Source organism: Lonchura striata, chromosome Z, assembly GCF_050655825.1.
Source record: "Lonchura striata isolate lonStrDom1 chromosome Z, ASM5065582v1, whole genome shotgun sequence".
Classification (NCBI taxonomy): domain Eukaryota; kingdom Metazoa; phylum Chordata; class Aves; order Passeriformes; family Estrildidae; genus Lonchura; species Lonchura striata.
The window spans coordinates 7006235-7032916 of record NC_140740.1 but is presented as its reverse complement, the minus strand read 5'-3'; the positions used below and the strand labels follow the sequence as shown (position 1 = coordinate 7032916).

The 26682-nt window shown below is 39.5% G+C and overlaps 1 protein-coding gene across 1 annotated transcript in view; it reads left to right on the top strand.

Annotated features, from left to right (window-relative positions):
- Positions 1–22475, top strand: part of CAMK4 (calcium/calmodulin dependent protein kinase IV) — a 136467-nt gene extending 113992 nt beyond the window's left edge. The window contains exons 6-11 of the mRNA XM_021524787.4: positions 6881–6971; positions 8773–8847; positions 12182–12257; positions 15829–15955; positions 17995–18147; positions 20757–22475. Coding sequence (XP_021380462.1) covers positions 6881–6971; positions 8773–8847; positions 12182–12257; positions 15829–15955; positions 17995–18147; positions 20757–20933 — 699 coding nt within the window. The 3' untranslated portion in view covers positions 20934–22475. The remainder of the gene's footprint in view (positions 1–6880; positions 6972–8772; positions 8848–12181; positions 12258–15828; positions 15956–17994; positions 18148–20756) is intronic.
- Positions 22476–26682: the final 4207 nt, after the last annotated feature.

Here is a 26682-nt window from a genome sequence, read left to right as displayed (position 1 = left end):
CATTTTTCCATAATTAGCACAAATAAACCTATCCCATTTCCAAAGCCAAAGCATATAGGATTTCAGATCCTGCTCTGTATTTAAAGTTATGTGCTGCCTAAGGGATAAATGGAACAGGAATAGGCTGTCATGTTACTATACATATTTAAAATAAAGTCTGACAAATTTGAAGTAGGGGAATTTTACATGTATTTCAGTGATAACAGCACCATTTCATAAACAAATTATTATGTGTCCTCATTTCCCTTTGCACTTGTCATTCTGACATCTGTGCAGCTTATATGCTTCAACAGTTTCAAAAATGTGGGAACTGAGATGCAGAAGAACTGCCTGGTTTGCCCTGGGATAAGCCTGCAGTAGCTCCAGGTCACACACCATACCCTCTTGTCAATCTGAAACTTCTGTGCACTTGTTGGACCTATGAATTGCAAATTGGCTAACACATGCATGAGATTGTAATAGTGCAGAGGTCCTCACTAACTATAACATTTTAGATATCTTTCCATTCCCCCAAGCCACATGTGTCTTGTTTTCCAAAGTCTGCACCATCATGGAATGTAGGATTCCAGGTCTATTTTCAGTGATGTATTTTGAATGTTTCTCTGTACTCTGTAAGGTCTGTGCTGAATGATGATTTTAGACACCACATAGATGGAGACTGGCTATTCTACTTGTATAAGGTGAGCTCACTCAGCTTCCTAGGAATAGAAAACAGGATTTTTTTTTCCCCCCAGTATCTTTCTGGTTTATTAAAATTTTATTTAAGCTTCCTCTTAACTGATGCAAAATCTGTATCAATTAACCATGCCTTATTCAAGCAGTATATGGCTGTAATCAAACCAAATTACTGTGCAGTAGCTTTCATTATGCAGTGACACTCTTTTGTGCAGTTTTTGTGAGAGCTACAGAAAGAGCTTAATTACAAGTCTAGACATTCCTGAAAAGAGAGCAAAAAACCTCCCTGTTTTCAGCTCCTTATGCATGTAATGACTGCATTTATAGCAGAAGATGTCCAGTGCTGGCTTTAGTTCAAAACCCTACAGTCCTGGTTTTGTAATAATTCAACAAGCAAGTCCTAAATATATTCTATCCAGCAATGAAACTGGTGGAAATTTTCCTTTTGAAACATGAGTGAATCTGGTATTCATGATCACAGCTGTCACATTATCAGCATCTTGGACAGAAATCGCTGTAATGAAACCACTGCACGAGCCACATCAGATAACAGACCTCTCCCCCCTGCTAATGCACACAGGAATCTGCCCTCATCCTTGAAGGAAGGTCACTGCTCAGGAAGAGCCCATCCTGGAGCTAAACACAGACACAGGTGGAAGCAGAGAACAGGTTAAGGTCTTCATGACTGGGTTTGAGTAACACCAGGAATTCGAAGTCTGAAGCCAGGAAGGCCAAGGCAGAAAATGAGAATGTATCTAGCACAAGACGAGAAGGGTAGCAAGCTCAGTCATCTTCATAAGGAGTGCTACAGGTGAAGGAGACCTATTAAAAGATGTCTATAAGAAGGGAGCACTTTTCTGTCTTTCTTTTTAATTTCTTTCTGTTAGTTTCCATAAATGTTCAGCTATACCCAGATGTCTAGCACATTTAATAGCAGTGACTAAGCTGTAAAGGATGAGCCTACAACAAGAAAAATTACTAAAAATTAGTTTCAAAGTGTATTCAAATAATTTAGATTTTTTTTTTAAATTCTTTGCACCCAGTGACCTGCATAGTACAATCTTTAAAGAGCAAGATTTTTAAGCCTAAAATAGATGTAATAGATAACATTCACATCTGATGGAGGGTAGGCAGTGAAATGGATTTATGTAGTACTCACTTCAAGAGGAAGAAGAAAGGAATTAACTTCAGTCCTCCAGAAATTTGAAGTAAATAATGAAGTATATGGGGCACCTGGGGAATAACAAGGCATAGAGGTCACCAGCAAGGCAGGATTTTGTCCTGATCAAGCCATGCCAAATCAATCTGACTTTTACCCAAGCACAGAAAGAGGCATTGTTAGTGGGAGAGAAGCAGAAGGTATTGTACCTACTTGACATAAATAAAGCTTTCAGTACTTGACTCATCTGACAGTTTTACAATTGGTGAAATACTACCAAGGTTATGTGATTTTTAAGTTGGTTAGAGACTGGTTCTCTCTACTGAGAGAATGTGTATCAGCATATCTGAAGATCGAAAGTGGAGGTTCAGGAGAAGTATTTCTTGCTCTGCTTTTTTAGTGCTTTTTGTTGGTAACCTCATATGATCTAAAGGGTCTACTTATAGACCTTATCTAGAAGGTCTACTTGTAAAAATCCTATACACCATAAAATTGGAGAAAGCTGCAAATATTTTGCAGAGTAGGATTTTTAAGTAGGATTTTTGTTCAGTCAAGGACAGTGGAAAAAAAAAGAAAGAACTTAAAGGTTACATTGGATCAACAGGCAGACAGGAGTGGTATATGCTGGAAATAAATGGCAAATATGTTTATTAATACATTCTATAAAATTTGTCAGGTTGTAATTACTGGAATTCATTTTTGCATTTTCAACACATTAGTGCAAGTTGACACTTTCCTGTAGGAGGAAACAAGAATGACCACAAGTCTAGAAAGGACTGACTGAACAGAAGTCCTGCAGTCTTAGAGAGAAGAATAATTGTGTACATGGTAACAAGTATTCAGGAGGCCCTTGCAAAAAAAGGAAATAATCTGCTTTCTACCTTTTCTATATATAAGAAACAAAGCCTGCTCTTGTCAAAATTCAGGTGAGTTGCAGGAAAGTATTTTGTAACAGTCAGGAAAGCACAGCCATTAAATAAATTGCCTGGGGAGATTGTAGAGTCTCTAATAGCAGAGGTCTGCAGGAATAAATTGAACCAACAATGTTGTAGGTGTAATTGATGCTGCCAAGGAGCATAGAGAGGAATGGACCATTCAGGTTCATTACAGCCCTACTTTTCTACAGTTCTGTGTAATGGGTACCATAAATAAAATTAAGGGATAGGGCCAGAGTTTTAAGTATTTTATATTTGTACTTTTGAAGTTAGACAGGTCCCTGAATTATTAAACAACAAAATGAAGAACAAAAGAAACTTTCATGTGGCAGAGTGAGAGCCTTTTGGGAAAAAAGCTTAGAGGGAAAGAAAAAAATGTTTTTCTGTTGCAGTCATAATTAAAGTAATGGAATTTTTTCAGTCATGAATTCCAGTTGTGTACTCCAGGAGTAAAGACCGAGGTGAAGGGTGCCTTCATTTTAAGCAAGTCCTGCAGAGAAGCACGTGTATATCAGACTCAGTACAACCTAGTGTCATGATGAGTCTGATCTCAAAGTTTATCAAAGAGTAATAAGACTGTGCTACACAATTTTGTTATAAAACTTTTCTCACAGATTACCTGAGAGATCTTTGTGGTTTTTTTATTGGCTGGCATTCTCTATTGAAAATCTGAAGAAAGTGAAAACTGAATATTTTAGCTACAGTGAGAGTACCACATCATGATCACATTTTAATGTGCATGACACGATAAATTGTTCTGCAGTGCTGTGCATTTACAAACTCTACATCCAGCCATAGAAATAAAGTATTTTTCAAGTCTTATCCATATATTTTATGTGGGAAAAATGATGTAATTCAGTAATGCCTAGGTTTGTAAAATAAGTTCTGGCATGATACTAGGCCCCAGATCCTCACATCTGGTCATTTAACTTAGTCATTAAGAGATATAGCATATAAATAGTAGAGCACCTGTCTTACAATGGAAGTGCACAATGCCCAGCTCTGTACTACAAACTGGGAAAATCTTTGAAAATATTTTCCCAGGTTGTAATACAAAGGATCGTAATTTTTATTAAAATTGGTATATGAGAAATAAAGTGAGAGCAATCAAAATATAGACATTGAGATAAGTGTTATACAAAGTGGATTATGCTAATTTAACTAAATCTGTTTCTAAACCAAGATGCTTTAACTCATACAGTTCATATTTATACAAGACCAAGTAGTATTCCTGTCAATACCAGGAGCTCTAACGCTACATGGGGAGAATGGGACTGATGAAAATTTGGAAATAAGTCAGTCCCAGGGTATCTACTAATGAAGGGAGCAGTGCTGAAAAGGGGCAGTGTTGCAAGGGGATTGTGGAGCAGGAAATTATCTCAGTGAGTGACACGTGGCCCAGGCTGGAGGACAGGAGGTCACTCATCTGCTAGAGACCTTTATTAACAAGGCTGTTTGGAGGCAGACACCTTTTACAGAAGTCCAGTCAGCTGTCTATCCCCTCAGAGGCCTCAGGATCCACAAGCCTAAATAATACTTCCAAAAGGAATGGGGTATCCATACCCATAAAACCACTGGAGGTTTTTTGCTGGGTTGTTTTTTTGGGGTTTTTTATCCATGTGCCCTTCTGTCTGCTAGTTCACAACAAAGTTATTACCATATTGGCAATATTCAAAAATTTTTGGATATATTATAAAAATACAAACTGCTAACAATAGCTGTTAAACCCAGGACGTGGCAGCATGAGGCACCCTGGCCATGCACGTGTCTTGTCCCAGCCCAAACATGAAGTCAAGCAAGACAAACAAAGGATGAAAGAGGAAAGAGCAGCAAGGACTGATTTTAGGGTGTGACCATGGCATGATTAATGTGGACTGCAGAGAGATGTCAGAGGAGTTACTGTGGCTGGGCAGGAACTCTGGATTAGATACTGGGAATATAAGGGGAGGTGTGGTAAAGAGGGAGTAGATGGCAGATTTTGTGATGAGGGCGCATGAGAGAGAGAGAGCTCAGATTATTGCAGTGACAATATTTGAAAGGCATGGGTTAAAGTTATTGAGGCAATTTTCATTTGTTGGGCATCCCTATGTGTAAATTTTATACAAATAGTGGGCTGGACGGGGGAGAGAAATTTTCCTACTTGGGGTTTTGTAAGTTTTCAACAAAAAAACCCAGTTCACACCCCAATTTCAATACAAATTGATTAAAAAATCAGTCAGTCAGCTAACCACAGGAATGATTATGGTTCTTGCTGTGCCTGAGGAGAAGTCTCTCAAGCCAGTCTTGTTTTATGTCTTAAAAGGGAGGAAAAGTTGAACAGCTTATCCTAAAGTTTTTCCCAAAATTCCCTCTCACAAAAAATTGTTTCTGGAAACAGAAGAAAATTTCTATGTTTTCAGCCTCACAGCATAAAATGTTCTCAGGATTATGGGCAAGTGTTAAAAAGGACCTGCTAAAAGACTTCAAACTTGGCTGGAACAGTCCTCTACATAAATTTGGTCAAGGATTTTTTCTGCAGATTAATTGGCAGTGTCTGTTTTCCATCAAGTGATCATGAAATGCCTGATCCTTCTCACTCCTACAGAGGCAGCTAAAGTGATTTGCAGCACATGAGCACAAATCAGTTCAGACATCTTTTTCTGCCCACCCCAGTCTGATGGCTTTTGGTATCACCTCTGCATGTCAAACTGCACATCACTGCTATGCTGTGGGAGCATCTTTGCTACAGTTATGTCTGGTATGATGAAGATATGTATTTTATGCAGGGTGGACATGATTGTTTGCAGCCATGCAGGTATGTCTGCATTAAATTATGCAGCAGTGTACTAGCCATCAGTTTCTGTATGTTGTTGGCTGTTTTTACCTTGAATAATTGATTAGTTATCTCGCTGCTGAAAACAGCTGGAACAATGACAAATTTCACTGTGAAGTAAGGTGAGAGTCTTTGGCTGATCTCTGAAAGCTACATCATGACAAATTCTGTGACTTTAGGATTGTAGAGAAAGTCAGTAAAGAACACATGGCACTGTGAAACACTTATAAAAAGCACACAGTGTCACTAAAACAATGCCCAAGGGCAGAGCAGTTCCTTCTTAATGTTATTTAATCACGTGCAATTTATAGGAACTAAAATTATAATGAGATACATAGTCAAGAATTCACCTCAGATGCTAACTCAAGTGCACATTATTATAGCTGTGTTGTCTAGGTGAATATTCAACCATTTGTCATTTCCTGCATAAATATGCACAGAGACTGGGGTTTTTTGGTTGTGAAAACACAGCTGAGAGAGATGCTAGTAAAATGTAGAACAGGAGACTTTTGAACAAGATAATGTGATTCTACCCTTCAGCAATTCCCCTCTAAAGCTTCAGAGTTTTGTGTGAATGTTTTATCAACAAGAAATGCAGATTTTCTCTCACTAGTTCATCCTTTTTTTTGTATCAGTATATTGTATATTCAATTTTTTTATTTCTGTCCATAGCAGTATAAATGGAAGCCATATGTTCTAGAAATTTTTCTTTCCATTAGTGCATGGCAGGAATTCAATGGTGAGTGAATTCACATGTACTTCAGCAAGACAGATGGATTTTTGGAACTTTGCAATTGAGTGGTATTAAAATTCGTAAAAAATCTGCACCAAGGGACTTCAAGAATTGTAGTTGGCCCACTTACTGCATCCTTTCTACTCAAATACATCTATTTAATTGTTTAATAGTTATATGACCATTTTCCTGTCTCTCAGAATGTTATAATGTGCAGAAACTGCCTTCCTCTGAGCCAGACTTTAGCATCTCATCATCTATCAGATTTCTCCTCAGGAGATACTGCTGTATTAAAATTCAGGGATACTTTTCTGACATGTTTTTGTTCCCAAATGAACATGATGTTCTCTTTGCCTTCCTAAATTTTATTTTCCTATTCAAATTACAGTATGAATCCAAGGATCCTATGCTGAGCAAGTTTGCAGAGAAAAGAGCTGCTGAAAATTAGTGAAGTAACTCTGTGTCACACAGAGTAAATATTAATCTGCTGCTACAGAGAATTAGAGAGGGATGTCAACTCATGCTTGACCATTCTCACTTACATGCTTTGACTTTCTCTTTCTCAGTATCTCCATGCAAATGGGATCGTGCATCGAGACTTGAAGCCAGAAAATCTACTCTATGCAACACCAGCACCGGATGCACCATTAAAAATTGGTGAGCAGCACTAAATGCCTGCTTCCCTGATGCCTTTGCATCAGTTCTATGTGCTAGCTGATGTTTGGAGTATATGCATCTCACGATCACCCTATTTGAAGCCAGTGCTTAATGAACAGCATGTTACTTCAGCAGCACAGCTGTTAATGATGGTTTCAAAACCAATGCAAAACTAGACGCTTGCCCAGAAAATTCATTGCCAAAATCGTGCAGAGTGTGGCAGAGATTAAAGCACTGGGAACAAGAAGAAACATGAGAACAGCATAAAGGTCCGTGCACCACTTCTATGCCCCTTTTTTTCTGTTAAACTACCACCTTAAGAAGAAAGATATATAGGTATGAAAAAGAAAAAGTGTAGATAAGTGGCAGAAAGCAAACTGAGCAAGGCTGGCTTCTGTTTTGAAGGCAGGTTTGAGGGACATGCAGAGACCTTCACAAAGAGCACAGGGAAACTCTTGGAAGCATGGTCAGCACCACGGAGAAGCAAGGCTCTCCTGATCAGGAATGTATTGTGCCAGTTCTGTTGGAGATGACAGACACTTCCAAAGGGTATGACCTCCAAAAATGTTTGGCATGCCTAGTTTCTTGCTTGAGCAACAAGGAGCATCTGTGCAACCCTTCTGAGTTTGAAAACACAACCTGGTGCTCCCTTAGGAGTGAGTGTTTCCACGTTCATCAGGCTGGTGTTCGTCATGGATTTCTGGCAACAAATTTCCATGAAGTAGCCTGCCTCAAGCAATTCTGTACAGATTTCTAGGAGCATCTTGGTTCTTAGGGGGAATGGTACCTTACTTTATATCTTATCCTACTTATCTTTTCTGGAAAGGCTCTAAACTTGATAATTTAATGCAACACCACTGGCTTTGGTTTGATGTCCAGAGTGTATAGGGCTTTTGAAGCATTTCCTAAATGCTGATTCTTCATGTTCCTGGTAAGATCATTGTCTTGTTTAAATTGAAATCCAATTTACAGCAAGTGGCTGTGTTTATAAAAGTAAATTGTATTTCTAATTAGATAAATTATAATGCAAAAAGGATAGCCATTTAGGAAAAAGTGACCTATTTTTATCCCAATCTTGAGTTAAAACATTCACTTTTATATTCGGTCTAACAAAACCAAATCAAGTCCTTTATTTTGTGCTTTTAAGGCAAAGATGATTTTCATCACCTAAGAAGAAGTGAATTTGAATAAGCTCAGTTTATTCTCAGTGAAAAAAAGAGTTGCGAACACTTCAATTTTTATTACTTTTATGAAGGAATCATGCAAGTACAGTGTGTATTGTCACAAAGGCCCTTGCTCTGTGAATAGTAATTCAGAGTGGAACATTGGAGAAAGGATGATCAATCCATCTTTATGCCCCTAAAAGCCTTCTATCAAAATACTGCTGAGATTTTGTCTTGCAGAGACTACATACTTTGACCCTTGACTAAAAAAGCCACCCAAAATAATTCTGGTAATTTTATTGTATTACTCACAGAGTGGGAACTGAATATATACCTAAAATATATTTTTGAATCTCTGCTTGTATGTCCTTAGACCACTCACTGCACTGGCTTTGTGCAGTTTTCAGACTAAAATATAAGCTACATTTCTATCAAGCAAGAGCCAGGAATACTCATTTATACCACAAATTTTGCCTCTGAATTGCAGCATGGGCAGATTCATTAAATCAATGCTTATCTATGGAAATGTCAATACCATTTATTTAACATATAAATATTTATTTAATTGCATATGCAACATTAAACCCCACATTATTACAGGGAGTAAGAACATTAATATTCCCAAACCATCTTAACAGCTGACTTTGGACTTTCCAAGATTGTGGAAGATCATGTGACCATGAAGACAGTTTGTGGAACTCCAGGGTACTGTGGTATGTTGTTTTGTTACATATATTTGCTTTTATGACTGTAGATTCAAAGGAAAGAGGACACTGGAGAAGACAGTGAGATCACTCTGTTACCTTACAGAACAGCTGATAATGCAATTCAGGTGACATTTTCATTGTCCCTTACCTTGTATGACATTGCCTACAAAGCACACACACGTTCCAAGTCTGCTTCAGAGCAACACCTAATTCCAGTCCAGTTAGTTTCATAAAACACTTTTCACATATTAGTTGTTAATGTTCTGGTTATCTTCTCTTGTAGCACTTATATTACCAATGCCACACATCCATCTTTAGTGCTTAGCCCTTTTATGCCTATCTTTGTATACTATAAAAATAGGATAAGGCTTATTCTCACAGAAGAGCCCTCAGAGTTATGTTGACTTGGTGGGAAGGATTGAGGCTGAATATTTCTGCAGAGAAGGGAAGAAAGGAGCCTTATGCCTGTAGTTATGTGCCTATAGCAATCTTTGATTTACAATTCAAGTTAACTGACCGTGCAGAAGTCCTGGTGACTGGAAAATATTCAAGCATTACTTTCTAGAATTGGAGAAAATCCAGGAGAAATACTGTTTAAATGCCAAATTAACCTATGAATTAATTGATATTTCCGGGCTGCCAGCTCCTACATCCTGCCCACCCATCTATCAGCAGCTTCTCCAGAAAGGACACAGCAACAAAAATACATACTGGAGTCTGAATACTTTGGCATCAAGCCTTGACAATCTATAGTCCTTGGGATGTGCAGATTTTTGCAGAGGATTGAAGGCAAGAAGATAGTCACAAAGAACTTAGTTTGCTGTAATGTTGTTCCTTCAGTAAACTTAACAAGAGCATAAGTGATTTCTGAGAGTAGCACAAAAATCAAGCCAGTGCAAAGCAGTGATTCATGATCAGTTTGTTACAGGCAACATCTAAACTAACATCAATGTGTCAGACAAATCCATTCACCAAAACCACACTTCTGGAAAAAATACTAAAATTCATGGCTGTGCAAGTGTAGTGTGGGAAAGGGAAAAGATTGCATTGGTGCTCATAGATACAGCCAGCCAGAAATGTGGCCGTGATTCCATGTGCATCACAGATCCCGTGGGACCAGGGTCCTCAAGCTGTGCTTGTCAAGATGCTTAGGGAGACGTTGACTCCTCTTTGCTGTTGCAGAGCTGGAGTCCCCAAAACTGCCTGGCCTTTCCGTCTGCTCCTCACTGCAGCAGAAGCAACTGCCTGAAATCGTCTGTCTTTCTTTCCAATTAAAACAGAATATAAAAAATAAAGCCTAAATAAAGTGCCAAGTAAATAGATTCATAGAACCATTAGGATTGGAAAAGACCCCCAAGATTGCTGAGTGTTGTGCACTTTGGCTGCACATCACCATGCTCACTAAGTGCCATGTCTACTTGTTTCTCGAATACACCTCCAGGGACAATGACAGCACCATATCCCTGGGCAGCCTGTTCCAATGCTTAACCACCCTTTCTGTGAGAAAATCCTTCCTAATGTCCAACCAGAACCTCCTAGTGAAAAATGACCCATTTTCTCTTGACATGTCATGGTTACGTGGGAGGGGAAGCCAACCCTCACCCCACTACAGCCTCCACCCCAGGAGTTGTAGAGACTCCCTGAGCCTCCTCTTCTCTGGGCTGAACATTCAGGCTTTCCTCAGCTGCTCCTCTTAGGATTTATTCTCTATACCTTCACCAGTTTTGCTGTCCTTCTCTGGACAGGCTCCAGCCCCTCAAGGTCCTCCTGGTTGTAAGGGGTCCCAAACTGGACACAACATTGGATGTGTGACCTCACTGGTGCCCAGCACAGGGGGGATGGCTGCTGCCCCACTGTTGCTGACACAGGATAGGATGTCCTCGCCTTTCTGGCCACCTGGGCACACCTGGCTCGTATTCAGCTACTGTCAACCAGCACATGCAGGTCCTTTCCTGCTGAGCAGTTCTCCAGCCACTCTGCCCCCAGCCTGTAGCACTGCAGGGGGTTGTTGTGGACCAAGGCAGAGCTGACATTCAATATCATTGAACCTCATGGGTCCATGAGGTTCTGTTGGCCTCATGAATCCAACCTGTCCACATCCTTCTGTTCAGCTTTCCTAGTCCCCACCAGATTTGGTGTCATCTGCAAACTCGATCCCCTCCATCCAGACCAGGATAATGATGTAAAACAGGACTGGTCCCAGCACTGGACCCTGGGGAACTCCCAGCCACCAGCTGGATGTAACTCCACTCATCACCACTCCCAGGGTCCAGATGTCCAGACAGTTTTTCACCCAGACATCACACCTATCCAAGCCACGACCAGCCAGTTTCTCCAGGAGAATGCCATGGGAGACAGTGCCAAAGGCTTTGCTCAAGTCCAGGTGGGCACACCCACATTCACACCCCCTTTCCTGCATTCCCTGGCAGGTCATGAAAGGAGATCAGGTTGGTCAGGCAGGACGTGCCATTCCTGAACCCCTGCTGGCTGTGCCTGACCCCCTGTACTGTATTTGCTCTGTGCTGATATCCAAGATGATCTTCATCATCTTCCCTGGCACTGAGGTCTGGCTCACAGGCCTGTACTTCCCTGCATCCATCTTCCTGCCCTTCTTATGCAGGGACATCACATCAGCCAACCTCCAAATCATCTGGGACCTTCCCAGTTAGATAGGACTGATGACCAGTGATGCAGAGCAGCTCGGCAAGCTCCTTCTCCAGCTCCCTCAGCAGCCTGGGATGAATCCCACCTGGTCCCAGGGACTTGTGAGTGTCTAAGGGGCTCAGCAGGTCACTACCTGCCTCCTCCTGGGTAGCACAGGGTCTGTTCTGCTCTCTGTCCCTGTCTGCCAGCTGGGGCTGGTTCCCTGTGGATAAACAGGCCTTACTGTTGAGCGCTGAGGCAAAGAAGACATCTGAGCCTTTTCCTCATCCTTGGTTCCAGTGTTTGCCTCTGCATCCAGTCAAGGATGGAGATTTTCACTGGCCCCATTTTCGTTTTTGATGTATTCACAAAAACACAAATTAGATACTGAACTTAAAGCACCACCTTCTTGGTCACACTGTAGCTCCAGCACAGCTGTAGCTTTATGTGGTTCCTTCCACAAATATTAAAAACCAATCTGAAACCAAAGTACACTTCTCATTTTTATTCTGGCTGTGCTTGGGCATGACTTCTCTTGTTTTATATTCAGTGAAGGGGCTCATTTGCCTAATAAAGGGCTTAAATGGGCAGTCCTAATTTTTTATACAAGACACAACTGTGCATGGAATTCAGTTGATTTTGTGACTGTTGTTTCTTCACTCAGCTTTTGTGTTACTGACTATTTTGTTGTCTGCAGCACCAGAGATACTACGGGGATGTGCCTATGGCCCTGAGGTGGACATGTGGTCCCTGGGGATTATCACCTACATCCTGTAAGTGCAGAGAGTGATATAGAGAGGTTCACTTTTTTAGCACCCACGGGATTTAATTACACTATGAGCTGTGCCATTGGAAAAGACAAGATCCTGAACTTCAATTATTATATTCCTAACCTTACTGAAGTAAGTCAAATCCTAGAGGAATATGGCAAAACACTCAGTTTAAATATTTGATAAAGATAACATTTCTTCCTGAACAGCAGCAAGATCTGTGCAGAATCATGCTATTAATGTGAACGAGTATAGACCAAAACTTCCAAACAGTCATGAGTGGATTGTTAAGAATTACAATTACTAAAGTAATTGTATTGATTGAATCTTTCAAAGGAAGATTATTGAGAAGGGAAATTTGCTTATGATGTATTGACTCTCTTCTTTATGGGAGAATAATTATGAGACCTAATTTAGACCCTTGGAAATGACAATGCTTAGACGGCTTGTGTAGTTATATACAATACTTCTAGGATGCCTTTTAAGGGAAGAAAATGACATTTTACACATGTAACTTAAAGATATGGAGGATTTTATACTTTTGGGGCATTATCCCTCCCCTACTACTTGCTATGTCCAGAAAGTACAGTTTGGAATTTTATCTTTTGCAAAGAAAGAATTATATTCTCTAAAGTTTATACTAAAAGTCCATGTAAGAATATATAAACACTCTAATAGTAATGTCAGAAAACATTAATCTTTTCTTCTGCACATAAGCCTGAAATAATTCAAAGGTCTCTTTTTGAGTACCTGTAAATAGTAGGCTACAATATTCCTATTTGCTTTTTTGTTATTTGCTCTTTTTAAATATCTGTATCTTTATGTCATGGTCTGGTTTAAGATCCAGACTTTGTATTGAAGATCACATCTCAGATATTGCCTGTCAGGTGCTCATTTCTTGTCACATCTGAGGTTTCCACTAACAGAGAAATGTGAAACGTGCCAGCAAGGTGATCCCTAAGACTGGAGTGGTGGATTTTTGTGTCCATTTACAAAGCCACCTAGATTAAGTTATGTCCTCTCCTAGTTACTCAAGGCCTAATGAAATTATTGCACTTCAAACTAAGAATCTTTCTTAAGCAGAATTTATTTTCAAGTGTAAGCAAGCTCCAACAAACTCCAAACCTTTTCTGTCTAAATATCTGATGTGGCATTTTCTGTATGCAGCTTCTCAAAACCTTCTCAGGGGATGCTTCCAAGCCACACTAAACCTCTGCATGTGCATAAATACAAGGGTGTGAGTTCCTGCCCTGGATGGGGCTGCATGAGTATACTCTTCCATTCTTCCTCCTTCTAATCCTGTCCTACTCCTCTCTCAAAATCCAACTTGATCTACAGGAACTAGATGCAAATATCCACCTGGCTGTCTCTTCCATTTAGCTTTAACAGTACTCCACATTTTAAACTCTTCTATTGTGTGTAAAGTTTTGTGGGTCAACATGTCTGATGGATTAGAAACTGAGACCAGAAATGTACATGTAAAACTGCTAAATCATTAATTCTGGAGCCCAGAGGACAAGGTTGCATGTCTCAGTCTCATAGTTCAGTAAAGGAAAACCACTTACACAGAAAAAAAAAGGTTCCATACATTCATATATGTCCCCCAAAATGGAGTAGATGTGAGAGTTAACAACCATGTTACAGAGGATCTGCATAAAACTGTATCTTGCCATTAATCGAAGTGGACTTACATTTGATTAAAAATAATTGACACATATTTTGACGCAACACTTTTTACAGAGGCAAATTATATTAAGACCTATTGGTGGTAACTGTCATAATTCAAGGGAAGCCTCATGTATAGTTTTAAAAGTCAAGACAAGGAGTCCTTTTTTGTATTCCTAAAGCAGGCAGAAATACTTCCATATCTCAATCCTGTTTGAGATGCAGACAGTGGTCAAAAAATACAGACACTTTGCCTGTAGTTAAAATTGCATGGATTTAATTAAAGGTGTTATTTTACTAAGTTACTAAAAGGACACAAGATCCCATATGGTCATTTTTAGTTGTTTTTTAAGCTGTTTACATTGACTTTTCCTTCATTTGTAGGTAAGTGATTTAAAGTGAATCACAATAATGAAATGTTATTTCAAAATAAAATAAAATCAAGAGCACCCAGCTAGGTTTTGCACTGATTCAATTAATCTAATTTGAAATCACACCTCCAGATTTACTCATCTATTTTGGCATGTAGCAAAAAAACCCCAAAAAACTCTGTCTGTCAAAATGGATTTTTAAGTAGAAGCATAGATATTGAAATTGTTAGTGGAAAGCAATAGTTGATCGTAGTGAGTTACTACCCTCATTGGTTACCCGGATCCCAAAGTGCTTTGGGCTGAGCCAGGGAGGGGACCTGCTCAGGGGTGCTCCATGGGGACAGCAGGGATGTGCTGCAAACTCAGAAGAGGTGATGGGAGAGGCAGCAAACAGCAGGGGAGCAGCAGAGGGGCTCTGCCTGGCCACCACCTACTGAAGCACAAGGTTTGGAGGCTGGATCCCTGTGTTTTAATACACCTCTGCCAGACTTGGAAAAATAATGTGCCCCGAATGTGTTTGCAATGAGGTGTTTCTCCTCTTCAGCAGTGGAATGTGATGCAGCTGTTCCACCCATGGCTATGCACTACTCCCAAAACCACATTTCTTCCTTGAACCTCAGTCTCCTTTTTACAACAGTAAGCACATTGTGTTTAAAAATACAAAAACAAGTTAAAATGTAAGACTTTTCTAGATTTGCTGCTGTCTTGATCATTATGATCTGCTGTTGTTTTCATCTCATCATCTTACTGCTTGTTGCATTTTCTGGAAGCAGAGGAGAAGATAGCCTTTCTCTGTTAAGCTCAGATCACATACTGGGTAGGAAATTCACTTTAAAAAATCTGATTATGTGTGCAGGCATGATTAAAGTGCAGTGAAGCAATAAAAAGAGGACATTATACAAATGGAAACCACATCTATGAGTCTGCTTTCCCTGAGGCCAGCAGTGTGGATCTCTGCTGGGATCTGTATTATTCAATATATTTATAAATGCAGTCATTAGTGAGATCACACTATTGTATGATTGTATGTAGGTTACCTAAGTAAAGATGAGGCCTGATCATGAAAACTTGCCAAAGGTTTTTACATATTGTGGCTGATAGGATGAAAAAATGTACAGGGATGATCATGTCTAAAAATAACTCCTAATAGGAGATGTAAAAGCTTCTACCTTCATGTGTAACATGGGTTTCCTCAGATAATTCCAGTCCTCTGGCAAGAGTTACAGGGATTCTGATAAATGCTCTATGATCCTCTTTTAACAGTCCAATTAAACAGTTTTTCTTTTAAAAGTTCCAATTAAACATGTGAAAATAGAAAAATTCCAATTAGAAAAGCCTTTCCCAGTGCTTAAGAATACTTATAACCACATTTCTTTCTGCTCTGTAGAGAGAATTAGGAGTTCATGAGTTACATCCAGGTCTGGTTTCCCAAAGTGATCTACAGGACACAAAGTAGGGAAAATACTACCATGAGCTGTTTCTAACAACCCAAGACTAATTAAACTTTGAAAAAGTAATTTCTTTTTTTATCCTTTCAGACTTTGTGGCTTTGAACCATTTTATGACGAAAGGGGAGACCAATATATGTTTAAGAGAATCCTGAGCTGTGAATATGACTTTGTGTCCCCCTGGTGGGATGATGTGTCTCTGAATGCCAAGGATTTAGTAAGTAAAGGAAAAATGAGACTGGAGTATTTAGTATTTCTGCCACTGAGAAATAGTCTGTTTGGGGTGGGGGCAGAATAATTGGTTAATTAATTTTTCATAATTGTTTCCTCTTGTCTTTGCTATATTATGGTGCTGTTAATATCCCCTGTTGGTGCAGTGCTGTAATTTTGCACTCAGAACATGGATATTCAGGTCCTTCTGTGAAGGAAGCCATAGATTGCTGGCAGCTGTCACAGTGTTCATGTATGCCTGCCTTTCCTTCCAGCTCTGAAGTGTTTCACCATTCGTCTTTTCCGGGTAAACACCTTCAGGGGAATGTAGAAACAAGCCCTTCTTTTTATACAGTTTTCAAGCCTGCATTTTGGGGAAGAATATAAAAAGGAATTGAACTTTCCTCCCACTGCTTTTTCTGAAATATTTTTTCTGTCCGTTAAAGTTTTTTTTTTTTGGTAGGTGAGGAAAGACTGACTACTTTTAAATATGCTCCATTAGCAAAATGCAAGGGCTGGCATGCTATCTGCACTGTATTCTTTTATTACTGGATAAAATAATTTGGATCCAGGAGACACTGATCTGCAAAGATAGGTATGCTTGAGTCTGACTTTTGTCAATAATAACTTGCATAATTCAGTTATTTCATAAGCACTGAAAACACAAGTGCTCTGTTCCATATATACTTATACAAATTGTGTCACAAAATACTACATCACTGGTGTTAGTGAAGTATTTCAGGATATTTCAAATGGAAGGATTGTAGAAGTTCAAAGTAGTATTTTGGTATTTTATGAGATATGAAGTTTTTCAAAGGCCAAAAAGATATAATTTAATGCCAGACAGACATCTGTCTGCAGGTAAAGTTTTTGTCCAAACTGCTCCATAGTGTTTTAGTAAAGTAAAGCTCAAATTTTTAGATTTGAATATTGCATAGCAAATAATAGATAATAATGATGACTATGACTCTCAAAATCCATGCTGTGGGCAGTTCAATGTTCAGTTGAAGAGATTGGCTTAACTCAAGGTCTTCCTTGGAGACACAACCAATATTCACCACAATGCCTATTCTCCTCCATGCACTTCAGGGCAGAAGCTTTGTTTAAAAACTGTTTGTAGAGAGATTTCAGAGAACCCTAAAGCAAATTTTCCCTCACCCTTGGGCACATAGGAGCAGTGGAGCCCTGTGCTATCACTTGCACAGCTCCAAGAGGGTTTGAAGTCAGGAGAGCTGGGTAAGTGTGGCTCTGCAGAGTGCCATCTGTGTACTTTGTTATTCCATCTTCACATCTCTTCTTTTTTTAAAACTCCACTTGTCCAGAGATGCAATAAAACTCATGGAATGTCACTTGACTGGACACACTTTGTATCCAGCAGGACCATCTCCAGTCCCAGGGGTATGTTTGCAGTGCCTTTTCCCAAAAACATCCTACTGTCGTGTTTGTAGAAGTCCAGGTTTGCTGGCTTTGGTGATAGAAGGAATGGTGTAAACAGCATTAGTTTCAGAGTGGGCTAAGACAGAAACACTTGTACAGTGCTTTTTTTTTTTACGTGTACATGAGATGTTTCAGTGACTGAAAGAAAAATTTCCTTTGTGATATATATGACAGGGACTGAGTGGTACAAGTATGCAGAAGCTGCATGCACATAATTTAAACCTTCTAATCCATTTTAAAACTTGTCCAAATCCTAAAGTAGAGATACTGCTCAGAGACTTTAAGAATTTCTTAGGGTTTTTGTGGCAAGTCAGACATTAAACAGTGAGTCAGCTGTATTGGTAACATGTTAATATGTTGGTAACCAGTTGATACTTTCTCTTCTCTCTTCCCCATTAGTGGCTGTCTTAATCAGATGTTATTTATGGAGGACCAAGAAATGCCAGAAGCAAAATACTTTCAAAGACACAAACAAAAATTGTTGGTTTCTTAGAATGTCTCACCTTAGATGTTCTCCAAACCAAGGCCAGAGCCCCCACGTGCAAAACTAGGTAAATTTGAATGAAGAATAATGTTGACAGTCTTTTGTATTTCTTGCTTGTGATGCAGGTTAAAAAGTTGATTGTTTTAGACCCCAAGAAACGCCTCACCACTCTGCAGGCTTTGCAGCACCCATGGGTCACAGGGAAGGCAATAAACTTTGCACATATGGACAACGCACAAAAGAAACTTCAGGAATTCAATGCCCGGCGTAAACTTAAGGCAAGTCTCTGCTCATAGTCTCTGTTTTGCTGTGAAAGCATGCAATTAGCTTAGTAGCCTTTGCAGAAACCTTGCACATTTTTGAAGACAGTATTCCATGGTGTTATGGAAGCTTTTTATTTGAGATGTCCAATGAAGATTGAAGAAGTTTGAAGCTGATTCAGTCAATGATTTAAGCCAAAACAAATAAAAATGGGTGAAGTTGACTGAAAACTCTATCTACACAGATTGGACTGCTGAGGATGTACATGGCATTCACAAAGTCCTTACTTTCCATCTTTTCTTCCCGTCTTCCTTTCTTGCTTCTATGCTTCTGTCCTGTATTGCTGGTGCATCCTTAGAATACTGACCAGAAAGAACAGCATACTGAGTAATTTCTGAATGAGCATCCATAAACCTGGAAGAAAATTAGTCTATTAAAGCATATTTTGATCCCTAACCCACCTGTACCTATCAATACAAAGCAGGAGGTTTAAGCCATCCTTCTGTATGAACTAGAGTCATCATTTCAGATGAGTAGGTCCATAAAATATCCCCAGGATGCTCCTTTACTATCCAGTCTACATAGCTGCCATGGGAAGAAGCAGGGAAACATATTTAGGTACAAATAGCAGGCAACTAGGCACCTGACTAACATAGTATCAGGAGACTTTCTTCTCCCCTAATCCGTTTTCAGCTTTTAAAGACTTTCATCTGATCAGGAGATAATTCTAGGGATACTTCAGCACAGAAATTGTTAGCAACAACTGCAGTGAAGCTGCCCTTGTAGCTCTGGGGAATAAGAGTAAAAAGCAACTTAATTGAGAGCTTTAGTAAATTCCATAGAAAAACGAATTCACAAAAAACTGAGCCTTAACTTTGTTATTTTGTAGAGAACTGTAGCAGAGAATCTCTACAGGGCAAAGAAATTTGTTTTGTCATTTACAAAGTTCTCAGAGATTGTAGAGGTAATTCACATTGATGCTTTGATTTTTTTTCTTTATATTTTTACACCAGAGATAGTTTTGAAGCTCATTTTATTTAGACACCTATAGTCAATCAATTTATTCTTTTGTGATTACAAACTATCACTTTTTATTTTTAAATTTATTTTTTCAGTGCTTCTCTGTTAAAGATTAAATTACTAAATCTCCAGTTATTAAGAGGATCAATTGCAGTTATAGAGTTAGTTATTTTCCACAAATATATCTGTAAGAGAAACAATAAATTTTTAGACAATTAATTCCTGGTCAAAAAAAATAAAACCAAAGCAGACATCAAAGCAGTGAGTAAAAACTTTAGCTGTTGTTTTTTATTAAAAATAATACGTAATTATTTCCTCTTTCCTGAAATAAAAGTCCATCAGCAGGCTTTCTTTATGTGAAGAGTGAGACCTCTAAAAATTTCAGTCAGGATTTGGTTTCTCATAGGCTGTGTTGAATTTGTTTCATAAACATCCAACACTGTTTGTGAGATTAAATTACACTGAAAGTGCCTTAAAACGCTATAGTATCATCGCGTGGCTTGTTCTGTTTGCAATCAGTTTTCCAAAGTCCTCTCACCACCAATGTGGTTGTCTGTGATTTTTCCTTTAAGAGAAAAATCTCAAAAATTCTCAAAATTCTTGCCACTTTCTTTGGTTTATGCTTTATAGTATTTCTTCATAATCCATTGTAGCTGATTCTTTTTTATTGACAACGTTTATGTTATCTGCTTTTCACTGACATCATCCTTATTTCCTTTGGGAGTTTTTTGTTTCTTTCTTTCTTGTGTGATTTTTGTGTATGTCTGTGATTACCTCTCCAAAGAATCCAGAAAATTTGCTGTGTTCTTCATCTCTTCCTGCAAACCCACTTCTTTGATGCCTAAGCACAAGCTGCCAAATCAAAAATAGCTTCAGCTGTCACACACAGAAATTAGCATTTATTTTCCGCATCTCTGTTTTTTTTCAGGCAATAAAACTGTTCAAGGCAAGGGCTAATATAAGTGTCTTCATGTGTGTCTTCATTTTTCATGTGATATGAAATTCTACTCCTAGTGTGCATTTTCCTATGTCTATATTTAGGAAGTCACCCATCTGCTCTGCAACATTGTGCTTGGAATATGCAACAGTGCCATAGCGATAAATATTGTGTTCCTCTGTGAAATGTTCATGGAATAATCAGTGATAATACTATTTTTTTTATTATTACAACAGAAGATGATGACTTTCTTTTTTGCTGTCCAACTTCAGCATGGGACACGTGAAGTAATTTATTTAAAAAAAAAAAAAAAAAAAGAAAGAAAGAAAGAAAGAAAGAAAGAAAGAAAGAAAGAAAGAAAGAAAGAAAGAAAGAAAGAACCAAAAAAAACAAACCAACAGGTATAGCTGAAAAAAAATTTAAAAGGTTGTGTTACCCAACCAAGGTAACAGGTTGGGTTATAGGTCATCCAACCTGTAACCTTGTGAAAGCGGAAGTTTTAACTCTCAATCCAGTATTCCAGGTGGCCTTCTAAATCCACCTGAGCCCAGGCAGGTACCCCAAGGTAACATTCCCAGGAAGACTGGGCGCAGTTGCTGCTGCTGGGGTGATGTTGAGTGTGCACGGAACGCGTTCCCTAAGGAGTTTGCTTGGTCCCCTCTCTCCCAGGCTGCAGTGAAAGCCGTGGTGGCCTCCACGCGCCTTGGCAGCGCCAGCAGCCACAGCGCCCACGAGGGTCCCAAGCCCGGCCACAGCCCGGCACCCACCCGTGACACCCAGCCTGCCCAGGAAAATCCCACTCGGGAAGCGGCGGCAGCGGCGGCAGCTCCGGAGGAAACGCCCTAGGTCGATGTCGCTTGCTGGCGTCGGCGGAGATGTCATCTCATACACCAGCTACCTTGCCATCAGCGAGAGGGATTCGCAAGCTTGGCCTCTCTGGTTCTGCTCCCGGGGGCCACAGGCCCTGCCCGGTGATCCTACCTTCAGTGCATGTGACTGCTTATGAAAATAGTAAACTGTTCCATTAGGCATGTCATGGAAACAGTGTAATTTGCAGTAATATCAGCAGGTGAAAACATGGGGATTATTAACTACCTACCACAATGTGTATACTTCATCTATCTAGTGTTCCTAGGTGGCATTTGAAACAAAATGCTGTTTTGTTTGGTTTTATGGAAGTAGGTGTCTTATCTATGTTGTGAGTTTCTTTGAACTGTTTCCTTCCAGGTTCATAGTCCTCCAGCAGACAAAATGGAAGGAAATATCAAACCAATGCTTTTAAAACTGATGTATGAAATAATGTTTTTTATCTGTAAAACTGAAAAAGTATTTGGGGATTTACATGCAAAAAAAAAACCAACAAAAACACAAAAAAACATTCCACTACTTCTGAGAAGAAATTGAAATGGTAGTTCCACTGGGCATGAAAATGTACATTGTTCAAGCTTGCATTGAGAATGCCTTATTCTGACTTTTCTTGTTTGTATACAGTATTTTAATAACAACTAAAATTACTCTGCCATTTCATTCCACAGTAAAATGTTAGTGAAAAAAATACACAGACTAAACAAGGATTAGTGTACATGCAAATTTCTGGCGTACCATTATATTTATTCATTAAAATTCTAATCTGCAGCTAGAAGGCATTTAATAGGCCCTAAGAGAATAATCTGCATTTAAATAAGTTGTAAATGCTTGAAGGAAGCTATTTCACAATTACTGATTTTGCTTTGGGGAAACACTCTTATGCAAGGTCTGGGAGCAAGTAGTATAATCTAGTTGGTTCCTGGGTAGTGTAACCTCATGAGTGAGCAGTTTCCACTTGTAATTAGTCCACATTTTCCTAACAAAGGATGCCTCCTGTAAAGTGATCCACCAGCACGATCTTGCATCTACTCAGAGCTGTGTCTTGAGTTAGCAGCGGTGTGCATCGATCAGCTTGCAAAAGTAGGGTCAGGCTCTTCAGCTATCTTGATGTTCTCATTGAATGTGATTGATAGGAACTGAAAAACCAATGTGCATCAGTGTGTATGACCACTTACACTTGTTGTTATCTATTTGACAGCATGTGACTATTGTACTGATATATTACAAAAATGGCAAAAAGAACCTGACATACAAAAATGTAATTTGTGCTTGTTAAACTTTTTAATACTGATAGCTACCTAACATCCTAATACAATCATCATTCATATTTAGCTTTAATTGTTTTTATGTTGTTGTTAGGCCTTGCACAACTTGCCTTGAAAAAATATAGCAGCTACTGAAAAAAAACAAGACTTTAATAAAATATTCAATAACTATATTTCCTGATGAAATTAAAGGGTAATACAATGTTATTCATATGGTAGATTGAATAAATAAAATGTGCCCTAAATTAATATAAAAGGAAGCATTAAAGATCCTGGCTTTACTGGGTGAAAGTGCATGCTAATGAATCTATTATACTTGAGATTTTTTATCCATTTCCCAGAACTCTTTGAACTTGTACAAAAAGTTTGCTAATTAAGAAGGGTGGAAATGTAAAGTGCATGCATCCATTCAGTTTTCAAAGGACACACTTTGAAGTCATCTGGAACATCTGGTGGGGGTACAGCAGCTGCATGCAAGCCAGCATGACACTTTTACAGATTTTATCCCTTGGAAACAAGTACAGCAAGATTAATAACTTTGGAGAGGATCATAGATACATCCACCTGTCTCACTTTTTACTCTCTGTCTTACCTCCTTTGAGGTCACTGAAGGAAAAATGCAGTTCTAAGCTACTTTATTCCACACTCTTATACTGTGGTGAAGTCATCCAAGTTCAGACAGTAGGGAAGTTTGATGGGAGAGGCTGGATTTCTGTACCTTTCCTCCTTCATTTGGGATAATTGCTTCAAACTTGCAGAAGTGGAGTTGGCTGAAGAGTAACTGCACATGTGTGAGAGCTTGAGCATAAATTCCTTCATCTGAGGCACAGTTTGTTGAGCTGAAAAGCAGTCCCAGCTGATTTCCAATGGTGTTTTTTGCTAAAGTATACCACAGCATATCATACCTATGAACTAATGCCATCCAAGAGGAGCCCTCTCTGTGACAGCATGATCTTCAGAGACAAATCAGTTTTGTGTATAAAGGCTCTGAGGCTTCAGCTGTTTTTGTTTTTGTCACACTCAACATTAAGCAATCAGGATGTCTGTGCTGAGGCTGTGATTACCAGTACGTGACTCAGTAAAGCAGAGTGCCTGGCTGATACATTTGATGTATGACAGCAGCTGGGTGTATGCATGCTCTGGAAGATGCAGGTGTTACCTCCATTGGCTTTGCCTGAAAAATCATATCCTGGTAGCATCTGCTGTAATGCAGACTGGGATGTACAACATCAGTGTCTTACTGTGGCTGAAAAATGTGAACACACTTTTAAACTACTGGGGATGGACCAGATATTTCCAAATCTGTGATTATAAGCTTAGTAGAAAGTTACTTGTGCTCTTTTCTATTGAAATACTGAGCTTTAATTCTTTAGAATATTTAACATATTAACAAAGTTCTTTAAGTACAAAAGGAGAAACGTTCTAATATTTTTGAAGTATTTGAACTTAGCAAAACTTTTCCTTTAAAAGCAGATTGCAGCACTAGTAGGCTAATAGTTTTTGAGCTAAGATGATGGCTGTTAAATGGCTAAGGAAGTCCTGCTTTTGTACCACAGCAGGAGTTTTCCCAGGTTCAGAAAGATTCCCTCCAAAATAGAACAGATTTCTTGTAATTCTAGACACTTTTGCTTGCAATTTTGTGCATGACACAGTAGATTGCACTGTGTGATCCTGGTGCTGGTTTGCTGGCTGAAGTTTGTACTTTACAGTCTGCAAACATGCTCTAAAGAGGCAGACACACTGTAATCAAACTTCTGAATGCAGAATACCATCCAAGCAGCAGGTTCTTCAGAAGAAGGGTACTAAGGATTTTGTCCACGCAAACGAGCAGGTTGTTGTATACACTGAGTGACACAAACTGCCCAGCAGGCCCTTTGCTTTGGTGAATAGAGCAAAATGCTCTGAAACACTGTGCGGTAGCAAAGCAGGATCAAAGCATCAACCAGAAAGTTTGTTGAAGTGCCTCAGACCAGCAGGGAGGCCAAGGCTGCAGGAGGCTGTGGCTCACTGGCAGCTAGACCTCCACACTTTCCAAATTAATCACCTTCTCCTACAACATTGCAAGTGGAACACGGACACAGCTGGCAGCCACAGGAGAAGTGAAGACGACACCACATTTTCTGCTGCCCAGCATCAGGAAAAGGGAAAATGATGTTGGGAGTTGTCAGTGTCCAACTCAGCAAAAGGAAAGCAGTATCTGAAAAGCAGCAAATGCAGCAGGACTCTGGAAAATAAACACTTGTTTCTAGATAAATGTCCCTCAGCTCCTGCACAGATGCTGGGTCATCTCTGGGGTTTTAAGAGCAGCATGATAAAGTGTGAGGTGGAGGACTCCCTGCAGATCCTTGCACATTGTCCTGCACATTGCCTGCTTACAGGATGGCAGACACAAGCGTCAGCACAGTGCCTAGACCCCAGGCTTCTGCAGAGCCTTTTTCTCCTGGAGAAGGTGGCTGAGCCAACCTTGTTGCTGCTGAGGTTATGAGTGCACAACTTAGGGAGGCATGGCATTCATGCAACAAAAAATTTCAGAGGCTGACCAAGAAAGATGCACAATTAGACCTAGAGCCCAGGGGCAGGGATACACACAAATCCTGAAGATAACTGAGGTAACAAAGAGACAGGCAGAACACCCATAAAGCTATTTTATAAAACAATAACAACTCAAAGAATGTCCTTTGTTCTTTATCAGTTGGAACATAAACACCGTTCATTCTTCTTTTGCATAAAGAAATTTATATAAAACTCCCTGATAAGCCCCTGCACAATACCATGTTTTGTTGAACAAAAAAACATCAGCTGTATTGCAGAATAAGAAGAAAATAAGGAAATAAAAGGGGAAAAATATGCTTGAAATATTTGCCTAGTGTAGACAGAGAGCTCCAAAGCAAGGCTTGCAGAGGGGTACAAAGATGATGACAGGACAGGAACAGCTCTTTTATGAGGAAAGGCTGAGGGATCTTGGCCCATTCAGTCTTAAGAAGGGATGACTGAGAGGACACCCCATTAATATATGGGAATACCTGAAAGAAGGGTGCGAAGAAAATGGACCAGCTGGCTCTGCTCCATGGTGCTGAGCAATAGGACAAGAGGAAATAGGCTTAAGTTGGTATCCAGGATGTTCCCCCTGAACATGAGAAAGAACTTCTTTGCTGTGGAGTTGTCCACACAAGACAACAGATTGTCCAGAGAAGCTGTGGAGTCTCCCCCACTGGAGATATTCCAGAACTTGGACACAGTCCTATGCAATGAGCTTTGAGAAACCTGGCTTGAGCAGAGATCTAGGATAAGATGACTGTGCTAATGGTCACTTCTAGCCTTACTCATTCTGTGATTTCATTTTATGATCTTAGTGCCAGAAAATGTATTAATTCTTACTGGCAAGACTGCAGATTCTTTATATCTGGGAGGTAAAATTTCTGGCCAGAGTAATTCAGACGATTGCTGGAGGGGGAGTAAAGAGGATTCCTCGGAGTGTGAATCCTCTGACTAATATAAGAATAACTAAACTAAAGGATAACTAAACTATAAGGATAACATATAACTAAAACTTCACCAAATACTTACAATGTCTTCTACCCCTCCTGAGTGGAAAAGAGAACGTGAATGCATTTGAAGGCATTCAAATATTGTGGGAATAGGCATAGTAGAGAAGCAGGAATACAATGGAACAGGAAGTGGCCCAATTCTGAATTTAGCAGTAAAATTATAAATTGAGAGCCAAGTCTGTATTAAAAGTAGCAGTTTTAAGCCATTGTTTGTCCCTTTCTGGCATTCCTCAGCTGGACCTGAACTATAACAATTAACAGTCTGGTATACATAGATCATTGCTGGATGAAATTCAGTAATGCATATCAAGGTATGAAAAATAACAAATACAGTGGTACAGAGTTTTGCCCAGTTCTGGCTCCTTCCAAGACACATCTGAGAAAAAGATTATTTCAGTGCCTTCCTTTTTTGAGCTCAGTATGGGGGTCAAAGAGGAGTGACAATACAAGCACAGCATTTTGTGAGGAGCTGGAGCTGTCCCAAGCTGCAAGAGACCCTACCCAATGGTGCTCCATCCACAGCATGTGTGACTGAGAACAGTCTGTCCCTTTATTTGTGTATCAGGAAAATGTTTATTGGCAAAGCTATATTAAACAGCATATGTTTGCCCCTATGAAGTAGCACAGAGTTCCTCCTATAGGAAGATACATAAAGAGCAAAACTTAAAAGAAAGGGAGATTTTTTTTTCTGTTTGAAACTCTGGCTTCAAGAACCTGTGTTAACATTAATGGCTAAAGGGCTTATTGTTATTCTTCCTTTTTGTGCTTCATAGTTTTTTTCCTGGCCTAGGTGCACCCAGGAGCATCTGTCAGCTGCCAGTCAGTGGGTAAAGAGCCATCTGACATCAGGCAACTTTTCTGCCCTGACAAATCTGCTGCTGCCCTTGGTTCCATCAGATGGTTTCACTCCTGCTC